Consider the following 25074-nt stretch of genomic DNA (forward strand, 5'->3'; position numbering starts at 1 on the left):
CGTCTTGCTTGACACCTATAGCCTCCAGATCCCACAATTTTCGTAGAATGTTTTCGGTGTTCCTCGTTATTACTGACGTCCTGAGTGCGACCGTTTGGGAGTGTTGTAACACTGTGGAGCTTAGGCTCATGGGACCGTGCACAGTCCATCCGAACGATGTCTCGATGGCGTTGATATTGCCATTGAGTTTCGTGACTTGTCCAGTTACAAAATCTCAATAATGTTCAGCGCCGATTAAAATGTCGATAGGGTTGGAATTGTCGTCGTTAGCGATAACCGCGATCGCATAATTCAGCTGACGTAGCTCCTGCACGACGTTGTTATCCGGTTGTGGCAGTCGTTGATCGCAAATTATGCTGGTTTCAAGAGCCTCAAGGTGATAAGTATGTACATTGTGTTTGCTTTTCAGAGTAATGAAGACCCTTCGAAAGTTCTTCTCCTGTTTATGTCCATTGAAATAACCTACTGCAAGTCGTTCGCTTCCCACAACTTTGCAGCCCAGTCTCCGATATAAGTCTTCGATTATAAAGGATCTCTGGCTACCGCCGTCAAACAATACTCTAGCCATCGCTTTGTTTTTGGTTCCAGAAGCCCTTGCTTCGGCCGTTTGTAACAGCACTATCCTTTGGTCCGAAGTCTCAGTCGTTGATTTTAGCTGTAACGGAGCTGTGCCAGCGACATTCTTTTTTCCGCCGTTCTTAAATTTAGGGTCGCGCATCGTGGAAGCGTGTCGGCCTCGACAGTGCCTACATGTGATTCGTCTTCGGCAGTTCTTAGACATGTGGTTCACAAGGGTGCAGCGGAAACACCTGCCGTGTTTCTGTAGCATCGTCTTCTTTTGTTCCAGTGGAACTGTCGAAGTGCACTCTTCCGTCTTGTGTTCTTTAGATTTGCAAATGAAGCACGGTGTTCTGAGATCCGTTTGTTGAAGTAGTGCAGACGATGATGGTTTAAAATTGTTCTGCTTATCAGGATACCTTTTAACTCCTGCCAGTGCATTCGTTTTTTTTGTCAGAGGGTGCTCCAATCTCGCAGGAGTATACGTTTGTTCTCGACTTTCGATTTCTACCTTCAAGGCTTGGAGTAAAGATGTTAGCGCTGCTGGCTATTCTCTGGGAACTCGCGCTCGCGCTCCTTCCTCATTTTGTTCTTGGGCGTTCCCTTCCTGTCGAATCGCCTCTCTGTTATAGTGAAGCATTATCTCTGAAGGAAGGAGTCTCACGAGGAGATGATGTAGCATCGAAGAGCAAGATTCTTCACTCACCCCGAGAGACTTGAGTCCACCTACATGGGCCTGCACATTATCGTAAAGACCTCGAAGTCCACGTACGTCTTGTGCAGAAGGTACCGGGTTAAGGTCAAGTAGCTTTTCCATATGATCTTGTATGAGCCGTTTCTCGTTGCCGAATCGGCTAATAAGGATGTCTACTGCGTCCTTGTAGCAAATGGACGTTGATGGGAGTCCGACAATGGCTGCAGCGGCTTCTCCCGTTAGCGAAGTTCTCAAGTAATTGAACTTGTCGCAAGCTGTTAGTGCCTCGTTGTGATGAACCGCTTGATGAAATTGCTCCCAAAACGGTTGCCAGTGCCGCTGTTAGCCGTTAAACTTTAGAAGCTCAAGTTTGGGAAGCTTTACCTTTAAGGTACTCGTCGGTTCTCCAATTCTTGCACAGTTTCCAGAGTTTGTTGTTTCGGTCGGGGTTCGTTGTTGTAGCGTTCGGATTGAGTAGTCCAACTGAGCCAGGTAGGTGACGGCGCGGTCGTTGTACTCGAATGCCCGGGTGTATTCTTGTTCCGCGTCGTCCCCCAGGAAAGGCTCGATGGCGACATCTGTTTCGGTCATTTGGGTATGCAGACTACCCAATCGTTGCCTGAGGATTTTGATGTCCCGTTCGATGATCGGATCACGTTGAAGAGCAGCGTCGATGTCTGGTATCAGCCTTGTCAGTTGGCTTCGCAGGGCCTTCCGTTTCAGTTTAAGACGATCCATAAGTAGTCGTCAACCGTGGCTTGAATGGAACGTATCAGTAGTCCTGCGTTAGTTGCTGAAGATTCGGTAGTTTCCTCGTCCAGGTTCCTCTCGTTGCGTCTCATTCCCGGGTTTCGGCACCATATAGAAGAAATTCTGGACGTTATGGTGTTTAAATCGATAGCAACTTTATGTACACTATTTACAGTCACAAAAGGGACATCGAAGCTAGGCGAAAACGGTTGGAGCCGGCCTGCCCCGCTGCTCGTGAAAATCGTCGGTCGATTTGCTCGTGACTTTGGGTTGTTCTGTCCGCTGTTTCGTCGTCTTCTAGCCCGACGTGGAAGTTTTAGAGCGCAGCTCTTAGGGGCCCGTTTCCGGCTTGAGCGGCGTCGCCGTCGCCGTCGCCGTCGCCGTCGGCGTCGGCGTAACCGCGCGGTGCATCATGGGAAATGTCCCATAATGCACCGCGCGAGCCCCCCACCGGGGTCACGTGACCTCGTGGGGGGTCACGTGACCCCCCGAAGTCACGTGACTCCCTCCTCGAGGTCACGTGACCCCCAGGTCACGTGACCCCCGCCGATGTCGCGTGACCCCCCGATGACGTCATCGTCACTGATGACGTCACCGGCATCCACATCGTCATCGTCATCATCACTGATGACGTCATCGGCATCCACATCGTCATCATCACTGATGTCGTCATCGGCATCCACATCGTCATCGTCATCATCACTGATGACGTCACCGGTATCCACATCGTCATCGTCATCATCACTGATGACGTCACCGGCATCCGCATCGTCATCGTCATCATCACTGATGACGTCACCGGCATCCACATCGTCATCGTCATCATCACTGATGACGTCACCGGCATCCACATCGTCATCGTCATCATCACTGATGACGTCACCGGCATCCACATCGTCATCGTCATCATCACTGACTGATGACGTCACCGGCATCCATATTGTCATCGTCATCATCACTGATGACGTCATCGGCATCCACATCGTCATCGTTATCATCACTGATGACGTCACCGCCATCATCACTGATGACGTCACCAGCATCCACATCGTCCTCGTCATCATCACTGATGACGTCACCGGCATCCACATCGTCATCGTCATCATCACTGATGACGTTACCGACATCCGCATCGTCATCGTCATCATCACTGATGACGTCATCAGTGACGTCACTGATGTCGTCACCGGCATCGGCATCGTCATCGTCATCATCACTGATGACGTCATCAGCGACGTCACTGATGACGTCACCGACAATCGCATCGTCATCGTCATCATCACTGGTGAAGTCATCAGTGACGTCACTAATGACGTCATCGGTACCCGCATCGTCATCGTCACTGATGACGTCATCAGTGACGTCAGTGATGACATCATCGGCATTGGGGGTCACGTGACCCCCCCCCCTGGTTAGTTTAACCCCCCCCCCCAGTGCCCTTCCCTCCTCCTCCTCAAGAGCTGCGCTCCAATTCGGCGTTACAGGGAGTTGTAAGCGGCTTTCATTTTTTACACTCCCGGCTTGAAGTCGGGCATCACCACGCATAGGCCACATTCGCACCTCGTAAAGAAACCATACGCGTGCGTATTCAACTCGAAGTATGCACTCTGTGCTTGACGTTTGAGCGAGCGATGTCTTCAGCCACGAGAAGGGACGACGGCTCGGCGACGTCTTCGTGCAATCGGCTTGCTGGTCGGATGTGTCGTACGGGATGAATATCAGTTCTTTTGATCGGTCCAAAACTTCTCTTTCGAAGGAAGACAGAATTCGCCGGTACCGTCAACGACAGTTCTGAAGTAGGGGTCCAACGTCCGTCGTCCGCTGCCATCCGCTAGTGCCACGATACGCGAAACGACGCCATGTTGACAATTATGCAGTGAACGCACAGAATGCTTCTGGTTGTCTGTGCTACCTTTTTTTGCAATCAATGTATTTGCAGCCTTTTAGAAGCCACAAAAAATGTGTTTTATATTTGTAATATTGTGTGTGTGCCTTCAATGACCCACGACTTTGATTAAATTTGGTGGTCGCATCGATACCTTAGAAAACGGCCCGTGACCACGAAAAAGAGAGTGAGCGCGAATCAAACCGGCCAGTTCTCGATCGGCAGTTTTCGGACGGAAAGAAACCGAATTTCGAGCCGCAAATTTTGTTCTGGGTACTTGGGCTCTCACATGTCACGTACAACTAGAAACCTCGGCGAGCATAAATACCCTGTCAGTGTCCCTTTAAGGACTTCCAACAGCTTTCGCTGCTGACAGGCATCTTAACAGAACTAATGCCAAATTGTTGCATTCAGTATAAAGCCCGCAATAAAAGCAGTTTTGATGACCGAAGAGATGGGAATGTTGCGGCTCGTCTCTTGGTCCTTGGGAGCAAATACAAAAATTTGCAAATGAACCCACCAAGGATACATGTTTTTTCATATGTGAACCGAATAGAAGTCATCCAAGGAAATTAAATTGGCTATTATAGTGGATAAAACAATGTTCTTTTTTTTTTCTTTTCATGTGGCTCTTTCCTGCAGGAAAGGCTCCCAGGTCGGATGTCGTCGCGTTCCTCGACAAGCGAGACACGAATGAACGTGTGCTGAAGGAGCGGCAGCTCAACCTGGAGGAAAGGAGGCTGGCACTGGAAGAAAAGCGCCTGGCCCTGGATCAGCGCAAATTTGACGAGGAGGCCCAAGGCAGGGCAGAGGAGAGGCACCTCCAAGCAGAAGAGAAACGCCTGCTCCTGGAGGTGCTGCTCAAGCAGGTTAAGAAAGACTAAATGCAGAGAATAAAACAGCTAGGAAACATTTTATTTAATATCAAACGAAAGATGCTCCTATATTCATTACTTAGTTTAAACATAATACATTACACATTTTAAAACCACCATACTTTCTTAAAAAACAGGTTGAACTTCATAATCAACCACTGCTAGAGCACAAACATGACAGATACTTTCTTACCATTTACATGTACAGGTTGGTGTCAAACATCAGATTTCAAACTGAAACTTGTACACTACGTAACCAAATTCTGCTATCCTACTAGTAGCAATTACATTTCTTTACCTCTAAAAACCACAACACATTTGCATTTTGTTGTCTACAAACGACAACAGAAAAGAAAAAAAAAAAGCTGAGAACTAACAAATGCATTCAAGCCAAATTAGATAAGCTTGACAAAAGCTGCAGGTACTGCTGTAAACATGCAAAATTACATTAGCACTCTGAGGTATTCCCAGCAAAATGCATTACTTGGCCCAAGGAACAATGGAAGACCCATGTGAAACACATCAATGAGAAAAAGTGATGACAATATGATAAAAAAACGCAACAAAGACATTGGTTAAACACTACTGCCTCGTTATAAAGAATAGTTCCAGATCGCCAAGTTTGGAAATTTATATTGAAGTTGTTTGTCCCACAAGAATAGGACATATTATTCATGTATTAAGATATGTTACGAAAGAATTGTAGATAAAATCTAGGCGACTGAATTTGAAAATAGTGAAATTTCTACACAAGATGTTGCACGTTCAAATTGCAATTAATCTTCCTCCGACATAGAACGCCCTGCTCAGCGAGATAATGCCATGGTCCCAGAAATCTGATTCAAAGTACACCTCAAAAAACGTAATATGGCGAAACAAAAAAGAAAAGTTTAATGATTCTTAGATTTCAAAATTAACACTGATATCTTAGCCACAATATCTGAGCAGTAAGCTTCTGTACACACAATGCCTCAAATGGGCACAGGTAAAAAACATTTGCCAAGCTTAGACTGGAGTTAAACCACTGCTAAGGTACTCCTGAAGTGTCGGGGGTGCCAGATCAAAAAAAACTTGCCACCTGGCTGCCATAGGTACAAGTATGGCAATTTGCCAGTATGGTGGCTACCTTGTACATCCGGGCCACTCGTTGCCTCAGGATTTTTTGGTTTTTTTTGAAGTCCACGAACGCGAACTCTGCCACGATCTTGCCAAATCCCCACTCCACGGCTTGTCGCACAGTGCTCATTCGACTGTTGAAGAGCCGCTGCATTGCTGTGGCTCCAGAAACCCCATATGGCTTTATTATGAGTGCCTTGATGGGATATGCAGGGTCTCCATACAGCACGTACGAGCGCCCCTGAACGAGCCTCTGTAATTTTTCATACAGGCAGCTCCGCTGCAGCATGCCTGCAAATGAAATGCGAGTTCAACTTGCTTAACATTGAATATGTACAGTTCAGTAAATAACTCAATAACAAAAACTTTAAGGGCTGGTTTACACATTTGCACTAGTTAGATTGCAGCAACCTAAATGACAGCAAAAGCAAAGTTAAAAAGACAACTGTGTTGCATATTCCACACAAAGTGGCACCTTCCATCAACTTATGTTTGTTGCCATGCGCCATATGAAGCACAGTTGTGCAGCTGGGCTTGTCATGCTGTTGTTTACGTTTCAGTGAATACCAGCAAAGAAAATATCTTAACCAGGCTCAAAACAGTATGTTTTGTTTTGAGGAGGCTGTTAACAACACAACGTTCACTGCACCGAGAGAATTAAAATGGCAGAGGTCCTTCAGTGGGCCAGCCTGAAGCACGAGTTGCCTGCATTTTAAAACACTTTGGTGTCTCGTGAGCCTTGAGCGTGAAATCTTAGCCAAATCACGGTGAAAAGCAACGAGCGCATGCTGCAAGACTAGCATTGGAAAGGAACAGCCTTCAGTTCTAATCCTGAGCGACTATAGAACTTTGCAAATATTGTCTTCTGCGCACCGCCACCTTTGTCTGCTGGGCTGTGGAATGCCTTCTGAGCATGCGCTGTTGCTCTGCTGTACAGTATATCATACGCTGTGCATGCCTCCACAGCTCAGTGACTAAGCATTTCTTGCCCCGGTGATAAGCGATGCAAAGGTCTACAGCTGCAGCAATTCTGTGCGTTAGTGCCCTCTATCTACGCGGCGGGTAATTACAGAGAGGAAAAAGTCTATATCCCTGTCCCACATGGACACGAGAGTGGTATAGAGATGTCTAGGAACTTTTGGCCATGCGCACGAAGGTTAGAGGCAATGGGCCGTTCTGATCTCTGCATACGCAAGGCCCAGTTAGAGGTCAGCAGAGGGCGAGGAATACTCATTTATGACAGAAATTGTGCAGTGTTTCCCAAGGGGTGCATCATAATATTTGGCTAATGAAGTGAACACTGCATGGAGCTTCATGAAAACTGCGCCCACTTCACAGAAGTTTGTCGATACATACAACACCAACCTCTTATTGATCAACGCCCTGATGAACCAGATGGGATATGAGAACAGCAGACGGGCAGAAATAAACAACACGAAATCTCATGTTTACATCAAGAAGATGAAATGTGAATTAAGAGATGTTCAAGAATCCTTAGAGCAGCACTCAAATAGTCAACCAAAAGCTTTGAATAGGACGACATGTCTATAGCAGACCTTGCGACGGCGATGGTAGAGAAGGCAAACAGGGCCACTGTTCAGAAGGAGGTAGCTGTCGATGCCTTAACACCAAACACGAGGCTCCTGTTATTATGGCACAAGAAGAACATTGAACTGCATCTGCATACGCTTAGGAGAATATAGGACTTGTAGCAACTCAGAAAAGTAGACCGGCTGACCAAGCAAGCAAGAGAACATGCCTGCAAGCTGGAACGAGGCGACTGGTTCAAGCTGTGTGAAGCATTCAACAAACGTATGGCATCACACAACGTGTGGCCCATATTTAACACAATGCTAGGAAAGACGAAAACCAGGCAGATAGTTAAGAGAAGCTATAATAAAATAAATCATGGAGCGAACGAGATGGACTTGTTTCCTTGTAGCCAGCTGCTCCAATGAAAGAGATCTACGAACCGGAGAAGGAGACATGAGCACACCGTAGAAGGCATATTTCATGACCAGGGAATTCGAAGTGGCCAATGCAAAAAGAATGGTGAAGAGCACGCCAGGGCTATATCAAATCAGCGGCAGCATGCCACGGAACCTACCTATGAGAATGAGCGAACAGAAATTAAAGCATTTTTAAAAAAGTAAGAGCGCCGAAAACACAGACAAGGACGAAGTGAAGAAACACAAGGCACCTTGTGTTTGTTCACTTTGTCCTCATCCTTGTCTGTTTTCAAAGACTATGAACCAACTAGCCGACCTATCCACTTGTGGATAGGTGGGCTAGTTTGTTCAATGTTGACATGTGAAATTTCAATGTAAATGTGAAAGTTCAATGTGGACATGTGGAAGTCCAATGTGGAAAATGGGAACTCCGTTTCATTTTCCACATTCAGAAAACGACATTCCCTTCAGCATCCCCTAGCAAGACCCGACACCTAATACCTCAATCTAATTACGCATAAATCTTTATTAAACTGGTAAACAAAGTTTGAGATATGCAAAGTCACCAAAACCTGCTACTCTTAGCGGTCAAGATGCGGTACAGCCAACAGCGCAACCAAAGGCGCTGTGTTGGCGCAGTCAACACCATGCCAACTAAGTCATTGGCATTGCTTTTTTTTGTTTATTTTGTGCTTTTACAGGCAGGTCAACACGCGGTGCTAGCAGCACGCTCATTGTTGTCACGTGATTCACAGAACACTGATGCTCTAGGTTGCACTCAAGTTGTGTGCTCAGAGCCCTTTATACAGAATATGGGGCTCTGCATGCGCTGAGTCCACCGTTGCTTCGTCACAAACGAAATCTGTTCCTGTAGCTGTTCAACTCGATATTCACGAAACGTATACCACAAAGTAGGCACGTACGACAAAACTTGATAATAAGTCAGTATGAACGAAGTGAAAGAAAGAAGTTTTGCATAGGCTATGATACAGGCGCGTAGCCGGGGGGAGGAACGCCCCCTAGCGGGCGGCGAATGCGGCTGCGGCATACGCGCGCAACCGAGGTCTCCAGTGCACACCGGAAAAATCGGAACTGCTGATCCTGAGGAATTCAAGGGAGAAGCAAGTGGACCACATACGAACAACCATAGGCGGTCAGCTGGTACCCACACCTAAGGAAGTCAGGACCCTAGAACAATTGATAACACACGGCTTGGGCAACAAGAGTATGATCGACAAATTAGCTACGGTGACAAGTCAAGTGAACGGAATGCTGAGACGAATCACAAACAAGACGCACAGACTAGAGGAGAAGGAGGCAACCTAACTCGTATATGCCTTCGTCATATCACGAATTACACCTGGAACAGCGCACCTACGGCTCAACAAGGCGAAGTTTCGCCGCGTAGAACATTCATAACTCGATCAGACGACAAAGTTCTCGAATTTAGGAGAACGCCAAGTATAAAAAATAAATAAAAAAAACATTCCGCTCCCTAGAATCGAACCCTAGCTTTTCGCGTGGGAGGCATGCATGATAACTGTTAGGCCATGGGCGCACTGTCTACTTGACTAGCTGCACGCACGACAATATCAAGAACAAGGAATCTATTTTCAACAAGGGGTCCGGGAGAAAATCAAGACAAACCGAATCCCGAGGAATATAAACCCGTACATAGACGCCGATCATTGCAAGGCAAGGTTTGAGGCACTTGCGCGGACCTGGGATTCACGGGAGGGAACCCCCTTTGTGGATGCAGCGGGCCCCAGGCAAATGGTGGCCACGAAAAAATCATGGACACTGCCTCGATGTATGCACACTCGGCGGAGCGTGCAGAAGTGGCCATACCACTGGCTGTCACTTGCAACGTGCGAGCCACCATGCTGACAGATTCACAGCAAGCCAGCCGCAACTTCGCTAGAGGAACAATTGGCACGGCGGCAGCCAACCTGCTTAAGAAAAGTGATCTACAAAGTGTGCATATCGTATAGACGCCGGGACATATGGGACACCATGGCAGCACTGAAGGCCACTGGAGCCTCGGACTGGAGGCACACACTCAACTCCTCTAATTCTTTCTACCCTCATCCCCCCCCCCTCCTCTCCTTCAATAAAGATGTTTACAACAAAAACCGGCATTGTCTGTGACCACGCAAAATGAGCAACTGAAGTGAGGGTGGCACGCGCTCGGCAGCCCCTCTCTCTCCCTCTTGGGTCACGTGCCAGGCTTGACCGGAAGCTCAGAGAGGGAAATGTAAGGGGGAGAGGGAAATTCCTGCTCCTCACGTGTTCTACGCTCTGCTTTCAGCCATGTCGCGATATTTGTCAAGACACCGCTGCCTGCCCGTCTCACATGATTATAACGAAACTTGACACTCGCCGAAAGCAAACATTGAGAAACAATGCAGTACATGCGGCAGCAATCTCTAACAGCTGAAATACTGCTTGTCACAATATAAGCAATATATATACATATCAGGGGCGGCCAAGCTGCGTCTCGCGAGTCGCATGCGGCTCTTCGCGTGTTAAAGTGCGGCTCGCGGCTCCCTCCCCCCCCCCCCCCCCCCCCCCCCCCCACACACACACACCCGTCTCCCTCCCGGTCACACGAGCACTTCCCTACAAGGAGAAATGGAACGCGTTTTAAATTGAGAGAGGTTGCGGTTTGGGTAGTCGTATGCTACTGCTACTTTACGTACCATGGGACTGCTTTTGACTCGGATAGATTGCAAGTAGTTCGAGTTTCGTTTATTGCTCTGAGCAAAAGTTTTTTTTTTTTTATAAACAAAAGCTTGCCCCCCCCCCTTCCCCCCCCCCCCCCCCCCCCCCTCGCGGCTCTTGGGAGTTTCGGGAGTTTGTTTCCGGCTCTTAGGCCGGACAGCCTGGCCACCCCTGATATATATGAAGTGCTATATTTCTTAAACATAAAATGAAAAATTTTACTTTCTATACTTTTCAGTGTTGTGAATCATTTTCACACTGTTTAATGCCATCAGGGATGCCTGCACCAACAATATGTATTAGGACAAAAAACATGGGTTTTGAGACCAGGTGCTTCTAAGGATCATGCTATTACTTACCAGCATCATGTCGTCTCCCTCGGTAAGGTCCATCGAACTCACAAATGATGCCATTTGCGCACATGACGGATTGGAATTTTATGACGTGGTGTCGCTTGTGCCCGGAGAAGTATTCGGTCTGGGACTGCGAGGGACGGCAGATGGCCCGTGCTGTGCCGTCCAGGAATCCCCAACAGTTTGTCAGCGGGGCTCCCTTGGCATGCACTGCCTGAGAAAGTACAAAAGGGTGACCTATTAATACAGTCAAATACCAATCACATTTTTTGATTGATGTCAAATAAAATGCTAATTTGACACCATAGCTGCCGTCTCTTTTTACAAAAAAAAAATGCTGTAAAACTGCATATTTTTTTAGCCCAAATTTATGTTTGCAAAGGCATGTTATTCTGATAAAAACGACTACTGGCAACCTATATTCTTTGGTGACCCTGCAGGAGAAAGACCTTTTTTGTAATTAAAATGTTTATTTATTGATTTATTGTGTATTTAATGTTATTTATTATAGGAGGTATGATACTGATCCTTCAGCCAAACACACCCGAAATTGCAATTTCAGGTTACAGGCCAGTGTGTTCATTACTTGTTCATAGTTTCCAGCCTTTTTCACAACATAGCTCACACAACATCTGTTGCGCTTTTATCACTAGAGCACTCGGTCGAGTCGAGATCATCTTTACTCTCATTGGACAGGAGCCATTTCTTGTCACTTGACTCAGAAGGAAGCGGATGATTTTGTTCCGCTTATTATGCCTTCGGGTGGCTGAACAAAAAGTTCCTCCTTGCAACTACACATGGTGGATTACACTCTAAGCAAGTTAGACCTCTGAGTAAGCTTGGAGCACCAAACATTTAAGTAAATTAATGTTTTACCAAAGAAAATTTTCACCGAATTGTGTTTAATCAGTCAAAGTGTCATGATGGGTTTTCTTGTAATCGGCAGTTGCAGCCAAAAGTAGAAGTGACGAGAGAGCTTGTCATTGGCAGTTAGGGGTTAATGCATTTTGCCATTCAACTACTTCCTGGGGGTTACTTGTAGCCATAAAGCAAGCATGTCAGTTTCATACCAAATGTTTAGTAACCATATTTTGTCATTCAATTACGTAACATTTAGTGATCGCATCGCCTATTCGTGACTCCAGCGAGCTATAGGGGGCGCGCTGGTCACGCAAAATGGCGGGCAAAAGGAGGTCAATTTCGTCGTTCAGCACGCAGACCACCATAAAATCGGCATTACATATGAAATCAAAGCGATTATTTGACGGTAGGAACCTTATAGCCAGTGTGTAGGAATGACACGGCAGAAGCATAAAAATAATTACTGGAAACAATGTTTGTTTCTATGCTGCCTACGAGAACCAAGCAGCAATAGCAGACGACAGAGTCAAAACGACTTCCTCTCCTGAACTTCTCGGCGTTGCCGCTACGCGGCATTGATTTCGCTTGAGTCGCCAATATCAGGGGTCTCAAACACACGGGGACGCAGGCAACCGGCTATGAGTCCTGGTTCCGATGTCTCGAGCACTAGAAATGGCATGCGCCATAGTGATCTCATCTTGCCGATTTATTTTCACTTGAAAAGTAGCTTTGCTCTTTTAAGGTATTTACATAGCTTTTACTTATCTGCGTTTACGTGCCCTTTGTTTTGCCTTACACTTTACTTCCCAGCTTTTTGTAATGTACAATAATTCTGCTACTAGGCTGCAAGTGCAAGCTTTTTGTTGAAGGATGCATCTTGGCTGTGTGAAATCTCAATCAGCAGGAGCAGCTGCCAAATATAAAGCTATAAGCTCAAAATTCTTGCCATAAAAAAAAAATATATTACAATTAAAAGACAAACATTTGTTCAGAGTGTTGCAATGAAAATCGTCAGAAAAGCAAAAACCGTCAAATACACCGATTGTTTTTTTCAGAGACATGTTGAGCTTGGTTAATTCCCAAGTGAATTGAGCAACGGGAATGACAGTGAACTTGCTCTCTTGTTCTATTAAAAATGGCAGCACGTTAGGGTCAGGGCCTAGAGATGTCACTGGCGAAACTGAGTTTACAAAAAGCGTAGAGCACAAGGTCTCTCTCTCTCTCTTCTTCCCCCCCCCCCTCCCCCTTTCTAACGTTGGCCCTCGGCCTTTCCACCGTGAGCTGTCTGGCCCCCATGCTCAAATGAGTTTGAGATCACTGACCTATAATATTCGACTATATGTGGTCTATTGAAGACTTCACGAAATTATCTATAATTTAGTGACGAACTTTCCAACGTAATTATTTCTAGAACGTATAAGTGTGTGAAGTTCAGAAACATGTATATTTCCTGGAGCAATTTTTCCAGCACTGGGCACCTAGAGTTGGACATTTACATGTATGAGGTTCTTACCTGTGACATGCGCTCTAGTTCGGCCAAGTCCAGCCAGCTGTGTACATTGAGATCTTGAAGGAGGTGACTAAACGTTGTGTCGATATGCTGAAGGACTTTCGTGGTTATGCTTGACAGCGTCGACGAGCTTCTCCCGAATAGCATCTCGAGGTCGACCCACCTGTTTGGGTACGCAAGACGGCGGAGGGTGATACATAGAGCTTCTTCCCCGGCCACCACGACACCCTGGGCGGATGTCACCTTGTCAGGGATGCGAAGGCAGGAAAGGAGTTCCCCGATGTCTTCTTTGTGGAAGCGAAACAAGCTTCGAAAGATGTGGTCGTCAAGGCTGTCGACATCCAAGAAGCCGCGTTCTGACTTAAACCGCCGCTTTGGCGGTTCTGAAAACATCAAATATACATCTTCTATCTCCCTCCAACTTAAAGTGGACAATAAAAGTTGGTCCTCCAGAACGCTGAGCCGCTTCATCTTCGGGAATTGGCGGAGAAGGAGAACACGTCCACGAAGATAAAAGAGCGCGGCGAGGTCACAAGGAGGGGATTGGCTTGGCCGAACTGAATCTGGCTTTAAGCAAAGCGCGATTACCGCAAGCTGTCAAGATGTGCTACGAAGAATTCATCCAGAAAAAAGATTAACATTCATAATCGTAAATTAACCATGTGTTGTGTTCGAAAAGAGGCACTCTGATAAAACAGATAACTGGTTGCAGTAATAGTATGCGTTTATTGTTTTATATAGTGCTTTTTACGACCGCTAGTGGCGCTGTCATAGTCGCAGTACCGTAGCCCGCAGAGAACGGTCTACGAAAGCACTTTTTTGGGTCTCCGCTATGCCTCTGCTAGCGGGTCTCGTAGCGGGTAGCGGATAGCGTTGCGGAAATTCCAAAACGATCTACGAAAACTCCCTATTATCGTCCTCTGACTATAGAGGCGCGGATTTTGACCGCTGTTTTGAGGGATTAACCCTTTTCCCCAGCCTGTCAGGAATTTACTTATCCCCCGTTCCGAGACGACGCCATGAGTATTTGCTGTCCAGCGCACCGTTCGATGCTGGCAGGTTGATCCTGCTACGCAAAAGCGCTGTGCGCGTCGAATTTACCGCACCCCTCGAGGCCTGTAGCGTCGGGCTTCACCCCACCTACGCCTCCGGCCGTTCACGTTTGCTGTGAAAGATGCCAGCTCACGGTTTGGGGGATGTGACGCGGTTAACCGCCTTCGCTCGCGTATCGATGTAATTGTTTTGGACCGCTTGTTACCGATCGGACGCGTTGGAAAGACATCGCTCCGGGTTGAGAACGCTCCCATTGCGGATGGCGGCTGCATGTACTGTGTTTGGAAATTATTCCCGCATTGCATTTTGTCCGGGAGGAGACTAGCGTCTCGGTTTGATCGCATGCTAGCTCCCAGTTGGCCTTGCTTGAGCTGTCGGCGGGGTTTTGAGCGCCGTTAGTTGACAGCGTTTTAAGGTACGGATGCGCTCTTGTGGTTCCGACCAAGATCGCTTTAAACGAGTACCTTGTGGCCAGAGGCTACATTTAGAGGCTCAGCCCACTAAATCGTGCCGGGTACGCGATGTCCGGTGCGTGGACATCGGAATCCCGAAAACCACAAAGTTTCCGTTTTCACTTTATCAGTGGCTGTGCGTGTGTAATGCTCCGTGGAGTCCAGTCTGACGCGATGGGTATGATCCGTGCGTTTCTGGTTGTAGAGTCGTGAGGTTGATCCCGTTTAATTGTGCGCACAGTTGGTTCCGGATCCTCACACCGCCATATCGATGGTTGAGCCTCACGGCGGGAGTCACTCTTTCATTTCGTTTTCTCCGTTTCCGGAGGAGTGGCGGCCAGCGCGCGCTTTGCGCTGCCGCCGGAAACGGTTCTCAGCCGTGCTTGGGTTCGCGTTGGGACGCGAAGGTGTAGAGAGCGTAATTGGTCGTGCAGAGACCTGGATTAGAGTGAAATTATAAATTTAGGGCAGAAAAGACAGCTAGGTAAGGAAAGAGCTGGGCTTGTGCAGTGAAAACCTGCACGAGGAGAGGGGTGGTCTTGCGAGGATGTGACGAGTTGCTCATAGTTTTATCTTGTACAGATGCGCGGTTGGCCCGGGAAAACGTACGGTTCACGTCGGCGGGTACGTGCCCGGGAAGCCTAGAAATTATGGCAGCGGCATGGCCGTCGGCGGCCTATAACTGTTGTGCGTTGGGTCAGCCCGTCGCTGTACTAACTGCAGCCTTTGCACGAATGGGTAGCGGGTGTTGGAATGCGGCGGTAAATGCTGTAGACACTTCGACGCTGCGGAAACTGTTTATGCAAAGCAAATATAGTTTATTAGCTCGTCCATCTCCAAGACTGGCAGGTTAGATAATTTGGCATTTCGGTATCGCGCTCGTTGCGCGGAAGTTGAGAGGTGCGTGTGTGGGATACTTACATTGTTCGAACCCTGCCTGTCCTGACAGTCGCAAGAAGACCTTTCAGTCATGCGGCGGGTTGACTTGGTTGGGGGCGAGCTTTGTGCGTAACTTAAGGCGTTTGTATGTGGACACGTTGCTCGATTCGAGAACGTTGAAGAGTCGCGAGACGCGTTGACGGCGTACCTTTATTGCTCGATCCCGGCCGGCCTTGACATCAGCTGGAAGACTTTTTAGTTATGCGGTGTCGGGGTTTGGCCGGGGGAGAACTCTAACGTGCGTCGATGCGCTTGTCGCGGTGGTCGAGCCCGTGCGGGGTTCGGTGCGGACCGCCGTTACGCGCTCGTCGCTCCTGTTGGGTGGTCACCTCCAAGCGGTGAAGCGGTAACGTCTGGTAGATGCCCAGACGTTACGGACATAGCTTTGTAAATACGCTGTCCAATGAGATCTGTTGTTCGCACGATCCAGGTACTGTTCCCTTTGTACTGGTGTAAGTGGCCGGTACCACGGAACAACGGCCTCTCAGTAAGGTGATTACCCCTTCTGATGAAGGCGTGCTGCGTAGCTTGGCTGTAGCGTGTTTGTAGCTCGGGTAGCGTGAACGCCGAGTGCATGAGTGCCCGTCATGGGTTGTTGGCAGCGTGTTTTTTCGAGTCGCACCTCGCGAACGGGACTCGATTTGTGACCGTTTCTGTTTTACGGAAGGTTATTCTTAGTTTTTGAGGTTTTGTGCGTTCTTCGCGAGTGTGTTGGAGATTAATATTGTTGTCAGAGGTGTGCGGTTCTGACGCTCTGGTAGATTGCTTACTGTTTTAAAAGAATGCGGTTGAGTTTGATAGGAGCAACCGTTGAAATGTTGTATAGTGGGCGTATGTACGATTTGAGTATACAATGAGTGCTCATACTTTTTAGTTAAGGAATAGTTTTCCTCTTATGTACCTCTTGAACGTGTAGCGTGACGTTCTTGATGACTGCCTGCCCGTTAGTATTGAAATGAAAAGTTTTGTTTTTATTTCGTGGCATGTCCAACGATCGAAAGATTTTGGTTTCGTCTCGCTGTCTGATATAGCGTGCCGCTATTCGTTTTTGCGCATTTCGCTGTCTGTTACATTAGGGACGAAAGCGAACTTTAAGTGCCGGCGTGTTGTGTGTGCCTGACTGCCCGTCCGTGTTGTGAGCTGTGGTGCTCCGGACCAGTTCGTGGACCGTGCTCCGTCGGTCACGAGCTTCTCAGTGAATCAACGTTCACCGCTGACCTGCTTGGTTTGATGCCATCATCATCATCGAGGGTGCTCGTCGTCATCGGTGACACTCAGCTGAACGAGCTCCCTGCCAAGGGTTCTGGGGACCACGCAACCTCAAGCCCACCGGAGTCCGAGCCTTGAGGGAGGGGAGGTGTGGGGACCCTCTCCCTGGCTCCTCCGCTCTCCGTGACCTTGCCGGTCCACGCCGCCGTACTGTCGGGCGCTCCTTCGTTCCCCGTGACCTTCCCGTTTCCCGTCGCCGTCCTTTCGCGGAACGTCCGAGCTCTCCGGGAGGAACGGGGCAAGCACCCCCTCACCCAGCGCTGACGTCGGAGGATCGGCTCGCAGCAAGGTTCCCGATTGGACGGTCGGCGGGACAAGGACTTGGGAAGGTCTTAAGTGGGGAACGGAGACAAAGGAAGAGGGCTTGGGGCCGCCGACTTCACAAGGGACCGGTCATGGAGGCGAGCTCGGACGGCGCTGGACGCTGGCGCAGGGAGTGCGGGCACTACGTCGAGTGGCGGACTCGACAAACGGACCGGACAGCGACCCTGGACGACGACGTCCCCATGACGCGGTGTGGATGACGACCGCTGGGACTTGGAGCAGCTGCAGTGACAGCGGACTCTCCCTCGGCCTCGCTGATGACCGTTCCCCGATCCCGAAACCCCCCAAGGCAATGAGTGAGTGATTAAACCCTTTTGCCGAGAGCGCAGTATTGCAGTGTCATATTCATCCGGGAACAGGGTCTGTGGGAATCGGAGTTAGTAGATGCCCGCAAAGTTCAGACCAGAATATTTCCGCAATTGTACAGTAAAAAAAAAAAAAAAAAACACGTTCCAATGTTTCCGGGAAAGGACACAGTGCCCAATTGACCGACCATGCTACAAAACACCCTTTGCTCTCGAGTCATGTTTTAACGGCCAGCAGGCCATGTCCACCGCATTCCCTGCTCAGTGGTACAAAAAGCATGTGAAGCGATTGAGAAAGCGGTACGAACGGGGCCCGATACCGCCATCGCGTTCCATTCTAAAAAAGTAACTGCACAGAAAAAAAAAAAAAATTCAACGGTCTAATTTAGACGAGCATTTAAAAAAAAAAAAGATTTTCTCGGCGAGAAGAACAGTTACAGCAAGATTTATTGCATGCGATTGATTTTAGTTTGCGGCTATATCGTCCGTTTTGAATCGTGCGCCACAAAGTTGGTGTTCAGGGACGTTTAGCACCAATTGGCTGCTATACTTCTCATTGGCTAAGAGTTTGATTAACAGCTTAGATCTTGGTTGTTAATCCTTTGTTATATGTTGTAATATTCGTTTAAGCGGCCTATTTTTACGTTTAAAGAATAACCCATCTAATTATAGTCATTATTATTCAAAAAAGTTTTACAAGACGGGCACTTCCGTTTGGATTCATACCATAACAAACAAAAGCTTCGCTATTCTTTCATGGCCGCCAAAGTCTGCTCCCGCCTGTCTCGCCTAACTTGACTAGTCATTTCGGCGAATTGATCAGTGTTTCGTGGTGACCCAGGTGCTTGAGTGAGACTTCTTGAAGTGAAGTAGTGTGTGTTGAGCAGCTGTCTCAGGCGTTAGTGATAGCAAGCGACGCGAGATTTCGGCTTTCATACCGCGGTTTGTTACTTTCGTTTTTCCTTCTTATTTTCTTAACGTGCTTTTTTTTTTTTTTTTTTTTTTTGTTTGCGCGTGCAAATTTTATCTTTTTGGAGGTGTCAGCTTCTGTAAAGTGGTGCCAGATGATGAGTGATAGTGACACTGAGTCTTTCCGCAGCCATGTCGCCCCAAAAGGTGACAAGCTGAATGCTATTTGGTTGAAGGCAATCGGGCGTTTGCGTAGTGACAAACGTGTCCAGGTATGCTCTCGTCACTTCGCTCCGGAGGCCTTCGAGATTCGCACCGGGTCCACCAAACGTCCGCGACTGAGACACAGCTATTACGTAAAAAACCTGGCACAGCCAGGTTATCACGTAACAACTGTTCGCAGGACCCTTCGGACGTCCGAATTTTGCGTTAGCCGACAGATTTCTTTTTCTTGGCTTCCGAACCATCTTAGGTAAAGTTGTTTAAATTGAATGTGTGGTGTTATTGTAAATCGTGGCTTATGATTGCGCCTTTGTAGATCATCTTAATCGTTTTGCTGGAGAGACGCGAGCGACGGGCACAACGAAATTGTTTGCATATTGCGTATACCTCGCAAAAGCACTTCCCCTATCACCTTGCCAAAAGCGCGAAACACGGAGTCCGCACCGTCCTGACTTCCCAGTCTTTTACCTGCTTTGTTACGGAACTAATAAAAACAGAGGCAGAAAGATAGACAATTCTTTCAGGATGACCTTACTTTTTTACTGTTCGGCTCCATCTCGTTCACAAAGATTCGCGCTCTCGATCCCGCTCGTCTTCTTCATCTTCCATTTGCAACATCCTCAAGAGCCTTAGGTTTGCTTTTGCGAATCTCCAGCAAGTAGAGTTTCTGCGCTGGTTTCTTGACGAGTGCGCCATTTTGCTGCTCCACGAGACAGGCGTGAACAATTCCATGGGCTCCGGGACACATCTCAACAATCCTCGCAAGTTCCCAAAATGGCTTGGAAGTTCGGAACTTTTCTTTCCACTATTACCACATCATCCACCTCTAGCTTGCAGGTGTTTCTGACGGGGTACCGACGAGCAGATCTTAGCTCCAGTAGGTACTCAGACCTCCAGCGTTTCCAAAAATCATCCACGAGTCTTCTTATACATTGAAACTTGCGAACCTTTTCCTGGTGCGTCACAAATGCCTGAACCTCGCTGGAATTGCTGGTCTCTGGCAGAACTGCCAAACTTTGTCCAACTAAAAAATGGGCAGGAGTGATGACTGATGGTTCCCTTGCTCCCTCATGAAGATACGTCAATGGCCTTGAGTTTAGGACTGCTTCGACCGAGCACAGGCTGTTTCTTTCCAGCACTTTCTTAAGTGCTGTCTTAACAGATCGGACGAGCCTCTCCTACCACTCCCCCCCCCCCCCCCCCCCCCCGAATGGAGCGCCTTCTACGATAAATTTCCAGTTAATTCTGCGTTCTGATATGAACTACTTGAACGCTTCTTACTCTAATGCACGACAGATATGGTGAAGGTCTTTTGATGCTTTCTTAAAGGGTAGCGCATTATCTGAATATATGTCTCGCTGTATGCCTCTCCATCATATGAGCCGCCGAAATGGAAGCAAGAAGGCTTCCACGGAAAGACTCGTTGAAAGCTTGAGGTGGACTAATCGGTTAGCAGCACACGTAAAAAGTACGACGTATGCTTTGTCGCGACTAGCTAATCCTTTTTTCGCGTGCAATGGCCCGGCGAAGTCGACCAGCGTTACCGTAAATGGCTTCGCCTCTATAATACTGTGTGTCGGTAGTGGAGCTTGCTCTACTGCTGTGGGTTTCGCGTTGAAGCGTGCCAATATAAGACAACCTTTTACTACTTTCTCGGTGAGTTGTCGGGCACGTATAATCCAATACCGCTCTCGCAGATGACTCATCGTGCTTGCTACTCCACCGTGCAGAACTTTACAATGAGCGTTCATCACGACCAGCCTCACAAAGCTATGTTCGTTAGGAAATATGATTGGATGCTTCACATTGAGCCTTTCGGTAGACCTCTGGAGTCGTCCTCCGACTCGAAGGATTTTGTTATCATCAAAAAAAGGGTGGAACTGAGCGAGTGTTGGATTCACTTCCATTGTGCCATTTTTCCCTAGCAGAATTTCAGTCTCAAAGTTTTCATTTTGTACTTGCTTAACCCAATACCGCTCTGCGGTGTCCATTTCCGCTGCACTTTGCCCTCCTCGGAACTTGTCATTTTTTTTTTGTTCGCGTTGTTAGCGAACCTAATGACCCAGGCAGCTATCCGGTGAACCTTGTGGTAATTATTGTATGCTCCGCCATCGAACAACAATGTTGGCACCACTCGATCATTCTCCAACAACACCGGTGTCTCTTTTTCGACTTCCGGTTGTGACGTGTTTTGCAACGGAGCTGCGTTTCCAGGCCATTTTGAAGCCTCTTGGCACAACCAGTTGGGTCCTTTCTACCAAATGACACTGTCTCGAAGCTCATGAATAGTCAATCCTCTTGTCAAAAGATCAGCCGGATTGTCTTGACCGGGGCAGTGTCTCCAATGGTCCGGTGACGTTACTGCTAGAATTTCCGTTACCCTGTTTTTGACAAACGGCTTCCATTTCTCCGGCCCTACTCTCAGCCAACTGAGGGCAACTGTCGAATCTGTCCACATGATGTAGTCCAGGTCCACGTCATAATAGGAGTCTTTTATGTATTGTAAGAGCTTGGATCCCATATTAGCTCCCATGAGCTCAATCCTAGGCGGTGTTAAAGGTTTTATCGGTGCGACCCTGGTCTTCGCGACAATCAACATGGTGGCTGCATTCCCTTGGTAATCCTCAGTTCTCAAGTATGCGCACGAGCCGTTGGCTTTCATACTTGCATCTACAAAGACGTGCAATTGCATTCTTCTTGCTCCTGCCAGAACACCGTGCCTTATGTATCTCGGTACTTTCAAAGAGTGCAACTGCTCAAGATCCGTCGTCCAGGTGTGCCATTCGTTGACCAACTCTAGGGGTAGTACTTCATTCCAGCACATCCCAGTTAGCCATAGTTTTTGTAAGAGCAACTTGGCCATTAGGACGACTGATGTGATCAGTCCTAAAGGATCAAATACTCTTGAAGCTGCCTTGAGAATGAACCGCTTTTTGTCCCGATCTGCAGTGCGGAATTCCAGAAGAGACTCTACTTTATACATAAAACAATCGTTTTGCTTGTCCAATCCAGATCATTCCAAGCACTTCGGTCATTTGCGAAGGTATGAGACTCTTTCCTTATGATATAATTTCAGGTTCATCATTGTTGAATTGCAGCTGTAATTCTTCGTTGTTAGCTGTCCATTTCTTTAAGGTCATTCCAGCGTTTTTCATAACGTCAATAGATGTTTTGTAAAGTCTGCGGGTCGCCTATCAATACCGCCCGATCAGGCCGAGTTCCACTCGCTCCGAGGAAGTCACACGGGGAGCGCTATTATGAAGAAATACTTTATCGATACTTAATTGTGAGTCGGGTGCTGCGGAGGGCCAAGGCTGCCTTGTGGTCCGGGTCTTCCCTGGGCTCGCTGAGCACCGTCTCTTCCGTTCGTCACTTCCCTTGGAACTCTCTGTGCTCGCCCTGCCACGAGCCTCCTTTCTCTTCTTCGCTCGCGGCGCCGTTCCTCCACGTGCATCGCGGCTTATTGTTCCCCACAAGTCTCACAGCCTCCTCAACACTTTCAGCTCCAAGAAGTAGGTCATCGACATAGAATGCGGTTCTTAGTTTGTCTACTAACATTGGCTGTTGCTCGCAGACCAGCTTCAGGTGGTGATGGATAGTGGCCGTGAGCATGAATGGACTTCATTTAGATCCGAAAGGTACTCTGGTCATCCTTCATTCTTGTATGTGTTTCTTTTTCAAAGGGAAACTTGGCTCTTCCGCAAACCAAAGACATCTGAAGGCATCGCGATTCTCTTCACGAATATTAATCTCTAAGAATGCCTTATCAATGTCAGCACTCATTGTGATCGGGTAATATCTGAACCGGAGTAGGACTTGTAGAAGCTCGGGGTTCAAGTTGGGCTCTGTTGTGAGGACTCTGGTTAGGAGCTGCACACACACCGTCGTCGGGGCCCGACGTTGAGGAGAGACAGTACCCAGCACTAGCTCCGGCACATATAACTTTATCTAAACTCGGCTTGAGTTCGCGACACAGACAACTGCTACAACGTTCTCCGTCCGAAGGCTTGCGATGGCTAACCGCCCTTTTTTGCTGTCCTTCCTCTTTGTCCTCTTTTCTTCCCATAGCCGCGAGGCGAGGATTCTTCGTAATCTGGCGCGAACGCCACCAATGGGACACCCACCCACACACACGTGCCCGCACGCACAGCACCGAATGAGTCGGTAATACACTCCGTCACACTCGCCCACACAAAAAAAGGAATTTTCTCTTACACAAAATTCATCTGACAAAACTTAAAGGGATGTTCATGTTCAGGTTCATAAAGACACTTAATTTTCGGACCGTAATGAACTCACTCTAGGATACCTATAGAAACACTGGGTAAAGTGCACAGAATACACCATCACGTGGTCGCTAAGAACAGTGAACAGAATGGGACAACACATTGAACCCAGAACAATAAGGAGCTCACTAGGGATGTTCCCGCAGATTACAGACCACCCGGTGGGCCCCGCAGGTTTCTCGTACGTGTGTCCCTCAAGGTCAATCAACTGGTCCGTATTTTCTCAAAGCATAGCGGTGTTCCCGCGCGGGTTCGCTTGCTCTAGGAGGAGCAGCAGCCGAGCTGTGAGACAACTCCTCCAAGAGTGCCAGCATGATGAAATCGTTTGTTCTCTTCTCGTCAGAATCCACTCTGTTCTCGTCCGTTGGACACGGGCCGTGGGGCTTTGGAACGGCGGGCATGGCAGTAGGAGTCCCAACATCATTCGGCATGCCCGGCCCCCGAAGAGGCCCAATGTCACCCCGGTCACCACTTCCGGCACCATATCGCTTAAGGCGGTTAGCATGAACTATTTTTTGCTCCCCTGTTCGAGTGTCTTTTACTCGGAAGGTGACATCAGACAGTTTTTCTACGACCCTGAAGCGGACCGCGCCATTTAGGCTGCAACTTTCTGGCGAGCCCACGGACGCCGGCCAAGTCGTTGATACACACGACGTCACCCACGGCGAAGCTCGAAGTTACGGCGTCCCTATCGAATAGGTGTTTCCTTGTTTCGGCAGAGTCAGCCAGCATCAGGCGTGCAGACTCGTGGGCAGGGTGTCGAATCGGAACCGACCCGAACCGAAAACCGGAACAGAACCGTTATTTTTAGCCGAACCGGAACTGAACCGAACCGAAATCTTCGCCGCCATCTTGGAACTGAACCGGAACTGAACCGGAAAAAAATATAACGGTAACCGGTTCAAAGTGGTTCCCGGTATATTTTTGTTTGTTAGTATTACAAATTTATTATTTGGGAATAAAAATTTGGCACGTGTATTGCTCTACGTATTGATCAAGTCGTCATATACAGAATTGCAATGTACAATAAATCCTGGTTTTTTGCGACGCTTTCTTATTGGCACTATGATTAGCCATGTGTCACATCGTCACGTGACGTCATGATGTCAAGACATGCTGTCAAGTAATGTCACACCACGTGACCCCGTGACGTCACGTGACTCACCGCGTTAAGTCGACTCAAATTGAGGACGTCGCCAGATCTATTAACGTTGTTCATACCGTGACGTCACATGACATCAGAACTTCGCACTGAGAGTCACGTGACATCATGATGTACCCGATTGTCATGATCCCGAGTCGAATGCTCTGGTCCATGACAACCAGCATCGCCAAACATTCGGGTAACGGCTCGTGTTCAACTCAAAGATTATAATGGGCCTGAGTCCCACTAGAGCTAAAACAGAAACAAACGACAGCGACAAGCCTCAGACACATGCAGCATGTTCGCGATGGTACCTTTATACGGCTTTGAGTTGTTCGGTGCTCGCGAAGTTAGCACGAGCGTTTACAAGCCTGCAAATGGTACCATCGTGTGCATGATACTCGTGTTTGAGTATAGCCTTCTTTATTCTACAAAGCCTGTCAAATCGCGAAATACTCTGGTTTAAGGCTAGCCGCTGTCGTTTGTTTCTGTTTGTCGCTTTAGTGGGGCTCGGGCATTATAGTTTAACTAAAACTATATCTGAAGATCAGCCCATGCTCTCTGCTTTGCCAACCCTGCGTATGACTATGATAAACACTGACGGTGTATATATTAGGATCAGATCATGCGGCTGATAGTTCTAATTGCGAGTTGAGGAGGAGAAAGCTGTTTCATTTCTTTCTTTCGACTGTCTGCCATTTTGCGAAGGGGCAAACTAATGGATGCTTTTGCAAGTTATCAACGTCAGGGAATACATCTTAGCAGTATTTATTGAACTTAAGGTAAAAAAAAAAATTCTGCACGACCTATTTTACATGTATGCACAGCATTGAGGCTCCCAAACATGTTTTCGTTATTGCTGAACTGCCTCAGAAAGTTCTCCCGAGAATAGAAGTGTT

At 47.9% G+C, this 25074-nt stretch overlaps 2 protein-coding genes across 2 annotated transcripts; both read right to left on the reverse strand.

Moving 5' to 3' along the window:
- Positions 1–214: 214 nt before the first annotated feature.
- On the reverse strand, positions 215–1990 carry LOC121836584. Its single transcript, XM_042291519.1, has 3 exons — positions 1637–1990; positions 1265–1537; positions 215–1069 (listed from the first exon to the last, which is right to left on the reverse strand). The coding sequence occupies exons 1-3, from the start codon at positions 1988–1990 to the stop codon at positions 215–217; spliced, it is 1482 nt and encodes a 493-aa protein (XP_042147453.1).
- A 3679-nt stretch (positions 1991–5669) lies between these two features.
- LOC115320161 lies at positions 5670–21608 on the reverse strand. The gene is made up of 5 exons (XM_042291520.1): positions 21126–21608; positions 20720–20999; positions 13276–13655; positions 10908–11115; positions 5670–6169 (listed from the first exon to the last, which is right to left on the reverse strand). Exons 1-5 carry the CDS (start codon positions 21606–21608, stop codon positions 5823–5825), a joined length of 1698 nt encoding a protein of 565 aa, XP_042147454.1. The 3' UTR covers positions 5670–5822.
- Positions 21609–25074: the final 3466 nt, after the last annotated feature.

The sequence above is a fragment of the Ixodes scapularis genome, unplaced genomic scaffold (assembly GCF_016920785.2).
Source record: "Ixodes scapularis isolate PalLabHiFi unplaced genomic scaffold, ASM1692078v2 PGA_scaffold2__306_contigs__length_199485367, whole genome shotgun sequence".
In the NCBI taxonomy this organism is placed as follows: Eukaryota; Metazoa; Arthropoda; class Arachnida; order Ixodida; family Ixodidae; genus Ixodes; species Ixodes scapularis.

Bases quoted from the DNA above. Each gene is read 5' to 3' on its own strand.
- LOC121836584 (XM_042291519.1), bottom strand. From the start codon at position 1,990: ATGGATCGTCTTAAACTGAAACGGAAGGCCCTGCGAAGCCAACTGACA. The intron at 1,538-1,636 runs GTAAAGCTTCCC...CATCACAACGAG, and splicing joins AACCGACGAGTACCTTAAAG to GCACTAACAGCTTGCGACAA. The intron at 1,070-1,264 runs GTGAGTGAAGAA...CAAGCCTTGAAG, and splicing joins GTGGACTCAAGTCTCTCGGG to GTAGAAATCGAAAGTCGAGA.
- LOC115320161 (XM_042291520.1), bottom strand. From the start codon at position 21,608: ATGGCCAAGTTGCTCTTACAAAAACTATGGCTAACTGGGATGTGCTGG. The intron at 11,116-13,275 runs GTAAGAACCTCA...GTACTTTCTCAG, and splicing joins AACTAGAGCGCATGTCACAG to GCAGTGCATGCCAAGGGAGC. The intron at 6,170-10,907 runs GTAAGTAATAGC...TTTCATTTGCAG, and splicing joins AGGGAGACGACATGATGCTG to GCATGCTGCAGCGGAGCTGC.